The sequence below is a fragment of the Physeter macrocephalus genome, chromosome 10 (assembly GCF_002837175.3).
Source record: "Physeter macrocephalus isolate SW-GA chromosome 10, ASM283717v5, whole genome shotgun sequence".
NCBI classification, from domain to species: domain Eukaryota; kingdom Metazoa; phylum Chordata; class Mammalia; order Artiodactyla; family Physeteridae; genus Physeter; species Physeter macrocephalus.
Window position 1 is genome coordinate 12,719,868 of NC_041223.1, and position 13,355 is coordinate 12,733,222.

Genomic DNA, 13,355 nt, shown 5'->3' on the forward strand with positions numbered 1-13,355 from the left:
GTTAGTCAAAAGTATTTTTATTTTCTATCACAATCTTTAGTAGCACAACTGAGCAGCTTGGTGAACACAGAGAAAGTGAAGAAGTCATTCTGTTTACCTTCTTTGTTGTATACTTGTTGGGTTTGTTTCTTGAGGTTTGTTAAGTATGTATTACTTTAAAAATACTGTGATATTAAAAGCTATGTATCCAGGCTTTATTTGAAGTAGAGTCCCTACCTGCCTATCTGTAAAAAAAAAGGATGTGTACAATTATTGTGTTCTTGTGGGACTGAAAACTCCCAGAGTCCTCAATGCTAATGTTCCCCTCTAAGAGTCAGATGTCTTTTCATTTAAATTTCTTCAGACTTTCTAATGTCTCCAGCTTAACTCCAGGACCGTTGCCATGCTTAGTATTTCTCCTATGCAAGTGTCATCAGTTATCATGATAATCTCATAAAAGTCTACTTTTTAATAGCTTTATTGACATATGCTTCACATACCATAAAATTCACACATAAAAACATACAGTTCGGTGGTTTTTAGTATATTCATAGAGTTGTGCAACTGGCTCCACAATCTAATGTGAGGACATTTTAGCACCACACACAGAAAAACCCCATACATATTAGCAGTCATTCCCCATTCCTACTTGTCCCTTCCTCAGCCCCAGGCAACCACTAATCTACTTTCTGTCTCCATGGATTTGTTTATTCTGGACATTTCATTATAAATGGACGACACAGTATGTGTCTTTTGTGACTGGCTTTTTTTACTTCAAAGAATGTTTCAAGGTTCATCCATGTTTTAGTATGTGTCAGTACTTCATTTCTTTTAATGACTAATACTCCATTGCATGCGTGTACCACAATCTGTTACCCCACTCATCAGTTGATGAGCGTTTAGGCTGTTCGCACCTTTTGTCTATATCATTCATGACATTCATGCACAAGTTTTGTGTTAATATGTTTTTAATTTTCTTGAGTATATAACTAGAAATGGAATTGGTGGGTCATATGGTAACTTAAAATGCTACATTTAGCATTTTGAGGAACTACCAAATGGTTTCCTAAAGTGGTGGGTCCATTTTATATTCCCACCAGCAACTTTAAGGGTTCCAGTTTCTCCACATCCTTGTCCCCACTTCTTATTGTGCCTTTTCTATTTTAGCCATCTTGGTGAGTGTGAAATAGTATCTCATTGTGGTTTTGATTTGCATTTCTCTAATGGCTGATGATTTTGAGCATCTTTTCACGTGCTTATTGACAAAAACCTACTTTTGATGTCTGCACAGACTGAGCCAAAAAGTCTAACTGTGTTCAAATGTAGTTTTGAATATTTTCTCCTTTTTTGATAATATTGTGGTAGTGAACAAAGAAGTTTACTGACCAATACTTTAGTTGCAAAGTTAGCCCAACATCTTTGCTCTTCATTTTATGAAAGAGTATTGGGCACACCTATGGACTTTCTGGTGGTAGAAGGGGGAAAACTATTGCCTAAAGACACTTAATCTTATAAGAGCAAACTGTAAAGTAAGTGAGTGTGCTTAATTTTGATGCTCCTAGACTACTGTTGTATGCTTTTCTCTTTGGTGAGACCTTTTTTCCAGTTCTTCTAAGGCCATACTTCCTATATGATCCTCTATCAAGCTTGTTCTCAGGACGGGAGCTAAAATGCATAGACACTAGGGAGTACATGGTAGAAAACAATCTTATCGTCTATCTTTCCCAACATTATTTTCAGACTGAAGTGAATAAAGGACTGAAGTTCTTAGGAAGAAATTAAAGCAGCATCAAGCGATGATTTTCTTTGAGTAACTTTCTGTATCATTTGAGACTCTTTCAGCTGCATATGCTTGAAAACAACACTCAGAATATCTTAACAAAGGCAATGTACTGGCTCCCATAAGCTAAGAGGGCACTAATGGTATCACCAAAATCCATGTGTCAGTTGGGTCCTATGGATTGGCTCCATTCTCATGATTCTTGGCATGATTTCTGGAATCTCCCAGGTTACATCATCACACCACTCAGTTTAGGAAAATAGAGAAATTGATTCCCTGATACCCCAAACCGAAGTCTCAGAATTGAGTCTCTTCGGCCCCAGTGGGCCTGATCTGAGACACGTGCTTATCCCTGGATGAATGACTGTGGCTAGCATGATGGAACTGCCACTGGCTTAGCGTAGCACATGGGGTCCCCCCGGCTCCTGGGTGGAGTCGCTTTACTGGAAGCATTTGAGCTGAGGCTGGCAAGGTGTGGTTAACAAAGAGAACGGAGGTGTGTGGCCTGAGGAATTATTATTATCTGCTGAAAGCCACGGACCACAGGTGGATTCCTTCATTCAAAGAACAGTTCTAGGAAGGACGTTAAAAAGTGACCTGGGACAATGGTTGTCAAGCTTTAGAGTGTGTACTGGTTGGTAAGGTTATCCCGTCCCACCATTGTATCTTAGAAACAGAGAACTTGTTTGGTTTCACAGGTTTATAGGTGGAGAGGAACTTTGCCCCAGGATGAATCATTCCCTGAGTCCCACCAATCTCTGATTTAGATGATGTTTGGGTGAGATTTGAGACTTAGAGTTGATGTTTGAATGGGTTAAGACTTTTGGAGATGGGATGAGTGAATGTATTTTGCAGGTGAAAGGGACATGAATTTTGGGAGGTTAGAGGGTGTACTATTATGGGTTCAATTGTGTCCTTCCAAAGTTGAAGTCGTAACCACTGAGACCTCAGAATGTGACCTTATTAGGAAATGGTTATGTTTTGCAGGTGTAATTAGTTAAGAGGTCAATAGGGTGAGCCCCTAATCCAATATGACTGGTGTCTATAAAAGGGGGAAATTTGGACACAGGGACATGCACACCGTAAAACACCATGTGAAGATTAGAGTTATGCGGCCACAGGCCAAGGAACCACCAGAAGCTGGAAGAGAGGCCTGGAACAGATCCTTCCCTACAGACTTCAAAGGGAACATGGCCCTGTTATGACAAAGTACCACCAACTGAGCGGCTTAGACAATAAAAATTTATGTCTCACGGTTTTGGAGGCTGGAAGTCTAAGATCAAGGTATCAGGAGGGCCTTGTTTTAGGACCACCATGTCAAATGTTCTGTCCTTGATTAACTGGGTTTGTTGTTATTTATTTATTTTAATAGAAGAGACAAAAGTGTCTGAAGATGATGAAATGGAGAAGCTCTACAAATCGTTAGAGCAAGCTAGTCTATCTCCTCTTGGGGACCGGCGACCCTCAACCAAAAAGGAGTTGAGAAAGTCCTTTGTCAAGCGGTGCAAAAATCCATCCATAAATGAGAAGCTCCACAAAATCCGAACTTTGAATAGCACGTTAAAGGTAAGAAATTTCAGACTGTGGATGAACTCTGTGGATGTGGGGTGAGAAAATGCTGGTCCTGTAGAATGATTTATGCTAACCACATGTGTGGGTGGAGAGTAGGGAAAGGCAGTAAAAGCCAATACAGTCTCTACAGGGTGAGTTGACCCTTGACATTCTTAAAGCAGTAGGAAATTCACGCAGTAGCACCCAATGCAGTTTTTTTGTTTTTGTTCTTTTGTTTTTACAATAGGCCTTGATCCTTGCATTCACTCTGGCGTAAAATTTCAAATACCAAGCTCCTAGATGGTAAGGATCACGTGTGATTGGTTTTCGTACCCTACTACCTGGAATAATAAATGTTGCTGAGAGCCTGAGATAGTCAACTGGTGAGAATACGCAGTAAAATTTAATAAGGTCTTGGGATTTTGCCTGATTCATTAAAGGGTGCCGTTCTTTTATACTATATCCAGAAGAAACTTTCTAGATTTCAGATGTAGCAGACTTAGGTGATGCTAAGCTGCTGATTCTGGAGCCAAGGACACCATGAGAGCTGGGCAATGGGAAACAGACACTTCATGGTAGCAGACGAGCAGATGTTTTCACAATGAGAATAAGGGACAGGGCACAGGATGTACTGAAGCTACGTTCATGCTCCCATAACTAAAATGGTTCTTTACAACAAAAGCATCCTGCTTTCACATTTAGATTATAGCACAAACAAGTGGAGGCCAGAATACTTTGTAAAACAGTCCTGAATTAGCAGAAGATTTATAGATTCTGAAAAGGCTTGTAGAGCTGCAGTTTCATTCTGTTTTGTTCATGTCCTTTTGCATCATGAATTTGAATCCCTTTCCAGGAAGAAACATCAGCAATCAAAAGGACAAGGCTACAAAAGATGGTGGAGTGACTCTCAGTCAGATGTCCCAGTTAGTCAGTGGAAGACCTAAGCACCCTAAAAGCCTTGTAAAAATAAGGCTGAAAAATAAAAGGCAAAGGTGTATTTTATTTACACAAAGAAAACCCAAATGTAAAGGAAATTCCCTAGCATTTAATGATGAAAGACATCACCAGCAATCATTTCCAAGTCAAGTATGTTATATTCCATAGTATTTACTGAGTTGATAAATGTGTTTGGTCATCCAATGTAATATGCCATACTATGTTGGGATTTTACTGTCTTATTTGTGATAACTGATATGAGTGAATACATTTTGTATGGAACAAATGCTTCCCGACTCTTACCATGTATGAGGCACTACTCTAGGACACTGGGACCACTGAGAAGACCCCACTGGACAATGGAAACTTAAAGGAAACCAATTACAATGAGATGTGATAAGTGCTATAGTTGATATCAGCTTTGGTAGCCCAGAGGAGGGAAACAGCTGCCTACCTGAGGCCATTAGGGACAATGCCACGGAGATGCTGAAACTGGCCCATCATAAGAGAGGAAGAAAATCAGGAAGAGAAGGAAGTGCATTCAAGGAGGAGGAGCTGGCCTAGGCAGATGTATATCAGTGGATGAGACGTTGCAGCCCACATTGGGAGAAGTAGGGCATAGAGGCTAAGGAGAGCCTGGACAGTTCAGGCTACTTCTAGAAGGAGAAAGATGGTGGTCTCAGCTTTCCAAAGAGCAGGAAACTCAGGATTCTGGACCTTCACCCGACCATGGCCAGGGACTTGGAAACTGGGAGCGCAGGTTTGTACAAAGAATTCAAAGGTTTTACCTACGCAGCTGGCTCTCTGTGACCTCTTGTTCTCCATGCACCATGACCACAGACTTGAAGAACTCAGCATCTTTTTCTTTTCTTCCCAGGTATTAGTTATCTATTGCTAGGCAACAAAATACCCACAAACTTAGCAGCTACAAGCGATAGACATTCATTATTTCACAGTTTCTGTGAGTCAGGCATTTGGGTGTGGCTTGGTTAGGTACTTCTGCTTCAAAATCTCTTATAAGGCTGTAATCCAGACATCAGCTGGGGCTGCATTCATTCCTCCACTGGAGGAGGGTGTGCTTCCAAGCTCTCTCACGTGGTTGTTGGCAGGTTTCAGTTCCTCGCAGGTTGTTGAACTGAGGTTCTCAGTTGTTCACTGTCTGTTGGCTGGAGGCCACCCCCAGTTCCTTCCCATGTGAGTCTCTTCATGGGGCAGTTCCCAAAATAGAAGCTGGCTTCCTGCAGAGCAGTAAAGCTGCGAGAGTGAGTGAGCAGGGTGGGTTATACCCCAATCTCAGGAGTGACATCACATCGCATTTACAGTATTCTATTCATTAGAAGCAAGTCGCTAGGTCAGCCTTCCTACAGTCAAGGAGGGGAATTACAGAAGGGCATGAGTACCGGGGAGCAAGGGACATTGGGGCCATCTCAGGGGCTCTCTACCCCACCCAGCTGAAGAACTGCACTCTCTGAACATTTCTGGAAAGAAGACCTTTCCACAGATCCCTTACGCTGGGGCTGATGAAATGTACCCCATGTTATGTATTCCTGTGAACCTCCCAGGAGGTAGGAGGACATGATGACGTGGAAATTGACCTTGTTGAAAAAAAAAGAGAAAAGCACATCAACCTATTCATTAGAGAAAGATTATTTGGTACATGCATGTTCATTCATGTCACAAAGCTATCAGAATTATTTTATTTTAACTGTCTTTAAAACTCAAAACAATCAGGGTAGTGGTTGCCTTTGAGGGGGAGGGGAGGATATGCACTGGGAGGGGCCACAAGTAAAGCTTCTGAGATGCCGGGTAAGAATCTTTTTTGACTTTGATGGTGGTTACACAGATGTGTTCATTTTGTGATAATTTCATCAAGCACAAACCTTATATGCGCATTTTTCTCTATGTGTGTTACGTTGCAATATAAATGTTTACTTAAAAAATACTTCAAAGCCGGAGTGTGGACAAGCAAAAAAGAACAGTTGCGTGCAGAAGCAAGGAAACTGTTTTAATAATAATGTTTATATTAGTAATAGGCACTTTCCAGAAATGAAGAAAAATCCTCTCACTGGGATTGTATTGGAATGAATGCTCTTCATGGAAATTCTTTTAGGAAGTTGAGCAAACTACCATGTCACACACTAAAGGCCTTTAGATTAGATCTTTAGGAGTTTCTGATAGCTCCACATCCCCGGACTTTTGGCTAAGCCTGTATTTTTTTTTTAATGAATGATTAATGGGTCCAACTGAAACTTTCTCCCAAGGTTATTCTTGCCTGTGTCAAAAGAGGAACGAACACTTCTTTGCCCATCTGCTCTAGTAGAACACATTTCCAGTGCTTAGGTCTTAAGGCCAGCCATGTACTGAATATTTGGAGTGAAGAATGAACGTATGTTATTTTTCAGAACCCCTACCAGACCCTGCCTGCCTGCCAGAAAGCCAGGAGTATGTTGTGAAAGTAGTTCAAAGCATTCAGTGAGCCTCCTGATCCATAGGGGAGAAGCAGGGCCTTTGCGTGATGCCCTTTGACCCCAGGGTGCCGAGTCAAGGAAGGAGCTCAGAGGGTTAAGTTGTTTCATTAATTTCCTTCCTGTCTATTCTTATCTACAGTTTTTTCTTTTATCCATAAAAGAACTAACAAGCACGGACTTGAGCTGAATGGTAAGATATTTGAATTATTTAGAGCTAAAAACCATTTGAGAAGTGTTAGTTGAAGAGACCCTTTCCTAAAACCTTTTATCCCCTTTAGAGTGGTGGTGAATTCATTTTTGCCTTAAAAAAAATCAATTTTACAAATGTGGTTGATCTGCAAAGATCTTATTTAGTTTTTTTCAATAAAATATTAGGATCTCTCTCTGCACAGATGTCAGCATTTCTTAAGAACAAAGTAACACTCCTTAAGTAACTTCATATGAATAGCGCTAAGGTAATATTAGAGAATGAAAGCTTTTTTTTTTTTTTTTTTGGAAAAGATTGTTTTTGGAAGTAGAGATGTGGAGAACTCAGAGAGAAGAAAGCAAACTCTCTTGGTCCTGCTTGACTTTCTACCAGCAATCCTTCCTAGTTACCCCTTATTAACTAAGCTTTTTTCCCTCTGCTTCTAGGTCCTGGCCAACCTGCTTCATATCCCTCTTTGGTTACTTTCCTACTGCACAATTTTCTCTCCTTCCTGAAACCCAAGTATATCTTTTGATATCCATTTAGCACCACACCCTTGCTCTCTTGCTTTGAAATTATAAATCTCACCACTCAGATTACTATATGTGTGGTACTTTTTCCTCAAAATCAATATTATTCTGACCAATTTAGAAATAGGGAAAGAAGAAAACAAGAAAATGTAATAAAACACCCCAAATAAAATGTAAGTTAAAGCTAATTGTAGAGTACAGAAAATACATTTGTGTGCCACTAATATTTGGGATCATGCATGAGCAGATACCTCATTTGGATAAAATAAATGCTGCCAATTCTTAGAATCCCTAAAACTATATTCAAATGTTTAGATATATCTATATCTATGTCTATGTCTATGTCTATGTCTATGCCTATGCCTATATCTACCTATATATCTGTAATATATATCTATATAACATATTATATATTATGTAGATATAATACAGATACATTCAATAATACGTATATCATATATATAATTTTATATATATATATATTTTTGTTTGTTTGTTTGTCTGTTTATGGAGAGAATTTCCTCAGACTCTAAATAGGGTTCATGATGCAAAAGAGGTTAAAAGGCAAATGGGTGACTAGTTCTTTCATTCATTTCTTATTTGATATATTCATTTTTTTCAACAGGTATTTAGTGAACGTCTACTATGTGTCAGTCATTCTTTCAGACACCTGGCTATATATCAGACAAAAGTGCTTGACCTCATGAAGCTTACATTTAGGTGGAGAAAAAAATAAACAAATTAAATACGTTAAATTTGTAGTGTGCTAAGTGATGCTACATTTGGTAGCAAATAGAAGAGAAGGGGAATAAGGAATGTTGAGGGACTGATTTGTAACTAGGATAAGCATGAGAAGCCTCTTTAAAAGATAGAATTTGAGTAAAATCTGAAAAAGGAAAGGGAGTGAGCCTTCAGTCTACCCGAGGCAGAATGTTTCGAGTAACAGGGACCAAAACACACATTCCTTGGGATGGGGGTGTGCCTGGTCCATTTAAGGACGGGTGAGGAGGTCAGTGTGGCTGGAATGGGGTGGGGAGGCAAGACGGGGAGCAGAGCCGTGGGTCCAAGGGGCAGCAGGGGATCATAGCCTGTAATGCCTCACTGACATTGCAAACACCTTGGCTTCAACTCAGAGTGAGATAGGAAGCCTTTGGAAAGTTCTCAACAGAGCTGTGCCATGGCTTGACGTATTTCGAAGGTAGAACCATCCGAATTTTCTGGTACATTGGGAGGAAGAGAAGGAGTCAAGGACAACCCCAGTGTCTGGCCTGAGCAACTGGCAAGATGGAGTTGCTATGAGGTGCTTTGAGGATGACTATGATAGGAGCAGGTTTCAGTGTGTATTGCGAGTAGGTGGGGCTATTGAGAGTAACAGGAAGTAAGTTTTGGATATGTTACGTTGGAGATGCCCAGTGGAGCTGCTGAAGAGATAAACGAGTATGGAGTTCAGGGCGGTGGTAAGGCTGGCAAGATAAATTTGGGACCCTCAGTGTGTAGGGAGAGGGGAAGAGAGTACGTGAAATTTCCAAGAGCATGAATGTAAATAAAACAGAGAATAGGCTAAATCTGGAGCTCTGGGGCATACCAGTGTTAAGAGAGTGGGTGGAACCAGCAAAGGAGGCTGAGAATAAGCGGTCACTCTGGGATGAGAAAAATCAGGAGAATGTGTCACAGAAGCAACATGATGAAGGTGTTCAAGAAGGAGTAGTCAACCGTTTTAGATGCTGTTGATAAGTATAAGTTGAAGATGAATAATTGATCGTTGGACTTAGCAGCATGGTGCTCATAGATGGCCCTAACAAGAGCAGTTTTGGTGGAAGGATGGGGGCAGAAGCCTGATTGGAGAGGGTCTGTGAAAGAACGGGCACAAGGACGTTGGAGGCAGAGAAGAGCTGAACGTTAGCAGGAATAGGGAGGTGGGCTCAAGGGAGGGCTTTACGATGGGAGGAATTAGAGCATGCTTGTACGCCCATGAGGATGGTCACGTGGAGACAGGAAATTGACGAGTCACAGGAAAGAGGGGAGAATTGCTGAAGTGAATTTCTTGAATGTGAGAGAGGAAGCACTTGCACAAGTAGAGAGATGGGTCTTTGCTAGGAGCACAGATATTTCACCCAAATGAACAGGAAGGAAGGCAGCTTATATTTGTGCCGATGTAGGTAGAAGGTGCTAGGAGCTTGGGAGAACTACTCTTCTGATTGTTTCCATTTCCTCAAAAAAATAAAGAGCAGGGTCATCAGCTGCAAGGGAGGATTGGGGAGGAGATTTGAGTAGAAATGAGAAGTTTTGAAATAGTCATTTGAGAGAGGGGGAGAGAAAAGGGATAAGAAAACACAATTATTGAATAGTAGTGAAAGTCCGTTTAATGGCAGTGGTCATGAATTTGAACTTTGACCAGTGAGCACAGTTGTGAATATTTAGCACATGCTGACCTGGATCTAGGCAGAGAGATTAGCTCAGTAATGAATAGGCATTGAATGTCTCCCTGTCATTCATCACTGTGTTAGGTACAGGGAATTCAGGAATGAATAAAATATGTCCCCTGTCACCTTCCTTAAGAAGCTTTAGAATCGGTGGCGTGACAGAGCCATGAACGTCTAAGCGTAACATGGTAAGTTCTAAGAGGGCTGGATCCCAGCATTGGAGGAAGGCACGTGAACATACAAAAAGCTTCTCAGTTCAGTCTGGGGGTTCAGAGGTTTTTTGGGAGAGCATGATGCCTGAAGTGAGTATACCTTTATGAGTTGTAGTAAAATCCAGTTAAAAACAACAACAACAACTGGGAAACATTCCATGTGAAGGTCCCTCAAGGAATTAGATTCCCCCAGGTGAAGGAAGGTGAAGACGGTCCTCTGTGTGGCACATCCCGGGGGTATGAAGTAGCCCCGTGTCAGGGAGATAATCCACATCAGCACTCTTACAGAGGAAAGGAAGAAGGAAGTGGAGGATCAACAGATGGGCTCGTGTGCACGGAACCTTGGGCATGAAGGGGAACCATTAAGAATACTTGGAATTTTAGGGGGACCCCTTGCACTGGCGGGCAGAGGGTGGATACAGAGTGGAGACTGGAGGCAGGAACCTCACTTGGGAGGCTGTAGCAGCAGATCAAGTGTGATATACTGGACTTTATATCCGAAAGTGGGATTATGCTCACAGGGATGAAGGGAACAGGAATAGATTTGAGACAAGTGTGTCAGGCTGAGAGATCTTTTTTTGAATGTGGCGGCTGATACGTCTTACGTTTCACTCCACTCCTCGACTACATAAAAATCCCCTAACCTGAGACAGACATTTCAGAAATGTGTCATTGGTTACAGAGGAGGCAGGTGAACTAATATGAATAGATTGTCTACTAGCATCATTGAAATACGCACTATTTGGATGGAAGTTTAATAGTCTTTTCTTTGAATAAAATGATAGCCTACATATTTATTCTGTATATATTAAATAAATGTGTGAAATTTAGTTAAAATTGGTATAATTTAATAAAAAATAAAAGATGTATATATTTTAAAAATAAATTTATTTAGTTTTGGCTGCATCGGGTCTTCATTGCTGTGCGTGGGCTTTCTCTAGTTGTGCCGAGCGGGGACTATTCTTTGTTGCGGTGCGCGGGCTTCTCATTGCGGTGGCTTCTCTTGTTGCGGAGCACGGGCTCCAGGCACACGGGCTTCAGTAGTTGTGGCCCACGGTCTCAGTAGTTGTGGCTCACGGGCTCTAAAGCGCAGGCTCAGTAGTTGTGGCGCATGGGCTTCGTTGCTCCGTGGCATGTGGGATCTTCCTGGACCAGGGCTCGAACCCGTGTCCCCTGCATTGGCAGGTGGATTCTTAACCATTGCGCCACCAGGGAAGTCCCTAAAAAGATATATATGGGCTTCGTTGCTCCGTGGCATGTGGGATCTTCCTGGACCAGGGCTCGAACCCGTGTCCCCTGCATTGGCAGGTGGATTCTTAACCATTGCGCCACCAGGGAAGTCCCTCAAAAGATATATATTTTATATATATATATATATATATATATAATATATATAGGAATAGGCTTATCCCAATATAATGAGCTCCCTGATAAAGGGATTTTCTTAAGGAAAAAGGGTAAGATATATGCAAAGCATAAGGCAACTAACGAGTTATTAAGTGGGCTATTTCACTGTTGGGCCAGATCCAACATATATCTCTATGTCTATCTCTATCCCTATCTCTAAAAAGATATATTTTTGTAGTGACTTATGTCTTAGGAAAAGTACTCTGTCCCAACTTTACTTAGTAAGTTTAGATGGTTAACGGCATGATTATACAATTATCCATGCCAGGAGGAATAAAGCTCACACCGAGCTAGAAATATGACTGTAGTGTGGAATAGTGGATTGATCAGGGAAGAGCGACATAGGAGACCTTGGTTATATGCCTAGTTCTTCCCCTAAGTCTTGGGTGGGATGCTTACCTTCTCTGTGGTCAGCCTGTGTAAATGGGTGTCTTGCCATATCTCTTAGGGTTGTTGTAGGGACTTGAACATTAATATGTAAAAACACTTTGATAATTCTGCGGTCAAGGTGTATGTGCGTTTATTTGTAAAAGGGCTGAAGATGGTTTATTGAAATTACAATAGTCACCACATCTCACCCTCTTCTCTCTCTCTCTCTCTCTTTTATTTTTCTACTTGGACAGTGTAAAGAACATGACCTGGCCATGATTAACCAGCTGCTGGATGATCCGAAGCTGACAGCCAGAAAATACAGGGAGTGGAAGGTGATGAACACCCTGCTCATCCAGGACATCTACCGGCAGCATCTGCAGCAGAGGACCCCTATGTCTACCCCCGAAGGCTCCCTCCAGGGACTCGAGAAACCACCTTCCTCTGCCTGCATTGAAAACTCTATTTGAGAACAAGCCAGGAGGCTCTCCCCGCTATCTTACCCCAAAGCAACTCTTCAAGATGTTGTAGTAGCTTAACATTTTTCCTTATAAAGGAAAACTGAAAGCCAGTTCCTGGAAGCACCAGCTCCTCCTCTAGGGATGCAACTGGGGTGGAGACAAACACTGGTGCTGCATCACCAGTTTCAGTGCTTCCGTCCCAGCTGGAGGGATGGAGTCCAGCTGAGCAAATGGTCTCTGTGTTCCTTCTGGGAGGCCCCGGCCATGCTAAGTTCTAGGTGGGATGTGAGAACTGTCACCTCTGTTAGTTACTCTCAAGAGAATGACAACATTCCATGGACAAAAGATCACTTTTTACCAGGGATACTTGTTCATAGAAATACCCTGTTTTCCAAAAGAAGAATGTATGTGTTCCATCTGGTTGGGTAGCTGAGTTCCCCAAGTCATCTTTTGAGTGGAGGAATGCTATCTACAGCAGTAATCGGAGCAGGACAGATGTGGTATTGTGGAACCCAAATCCCTTGCCCTCGGTCCAGAACGGTGGTGACTTTTCCATGTGTTGAGAAATACTTCACAGCCACTGGCGTGCGGGAGTGCCCAAGGAGGAGGCGTGTCCTATATTCCACTCACGCAAAGGACAGCTAAATATTTTCAGACTTCATCTAGTTTGGGTAAGGGATCTGATCAATGTTTCCTTTCCGCAGAACAGCTAAAGAAAACTCTCTCATTACACTTGGACACCTCTATTCCCTCTGAGGTTTTCTAAACCACCGTAGGACATAGTACTGTGTCCAGCGAGGAATGTTTACTGCCTTTGTCCTTGGGTGTGGTAGCTATGCACAGTGTAAATGTACAACCAGGGACGTCCCTGGCAGTCCAGTGGTTAGGACTCCGCGGTCTCACTGCCAAGGGGCCGGGTTCGATTCCTGGTTGGGGAACTAAGGTCCCCCAGGCGGCGCGGCACGGCCTAAAATAAATAAATAAATAAATAAATAAATAAGTAAAAAAAAATATATATATATAAATGTACGTCCAGATTCCCCAGGATCGAT

General features: G+C 41.9%; 2 protein-coding genes across 2 annotated transcripts in view; one reads left to right on the forward strand and one right to left on the reverse strand.

Moving 5' to 3' along the window:
* The window catches only part of IPCEF1 (interaction protein for cytohesin exchange factors 1), a 167,287-nt gene extending 153,958 nt beyond the window's left edge, over positions 1-13,329 (forward strand). Inside the window, exons 12-13 of the mRNA XM_055087433.1 lie at positions 3,132-3,325; positions 12,097-13,329. Coding sequence (XP_054943408.1) covers positions 3,132-3,325; positions 12,097-12,312 — 410 coding nt within the window. The 3' untranslated portion in view covers positions 12,313-13,329. The remainder of the gene's footprint in view (positions 1-3,131; positions 3,326-12,096) is intronic.
* OPRM1 (opioid receptor mu 1) overlaps positions 1-13,355 on the reverse strand; it is a 169,720-nt gene that overhangs the window by 65,077 nt on the left and 91,288 nt on the right. The window lies entirely within an intron of this gene.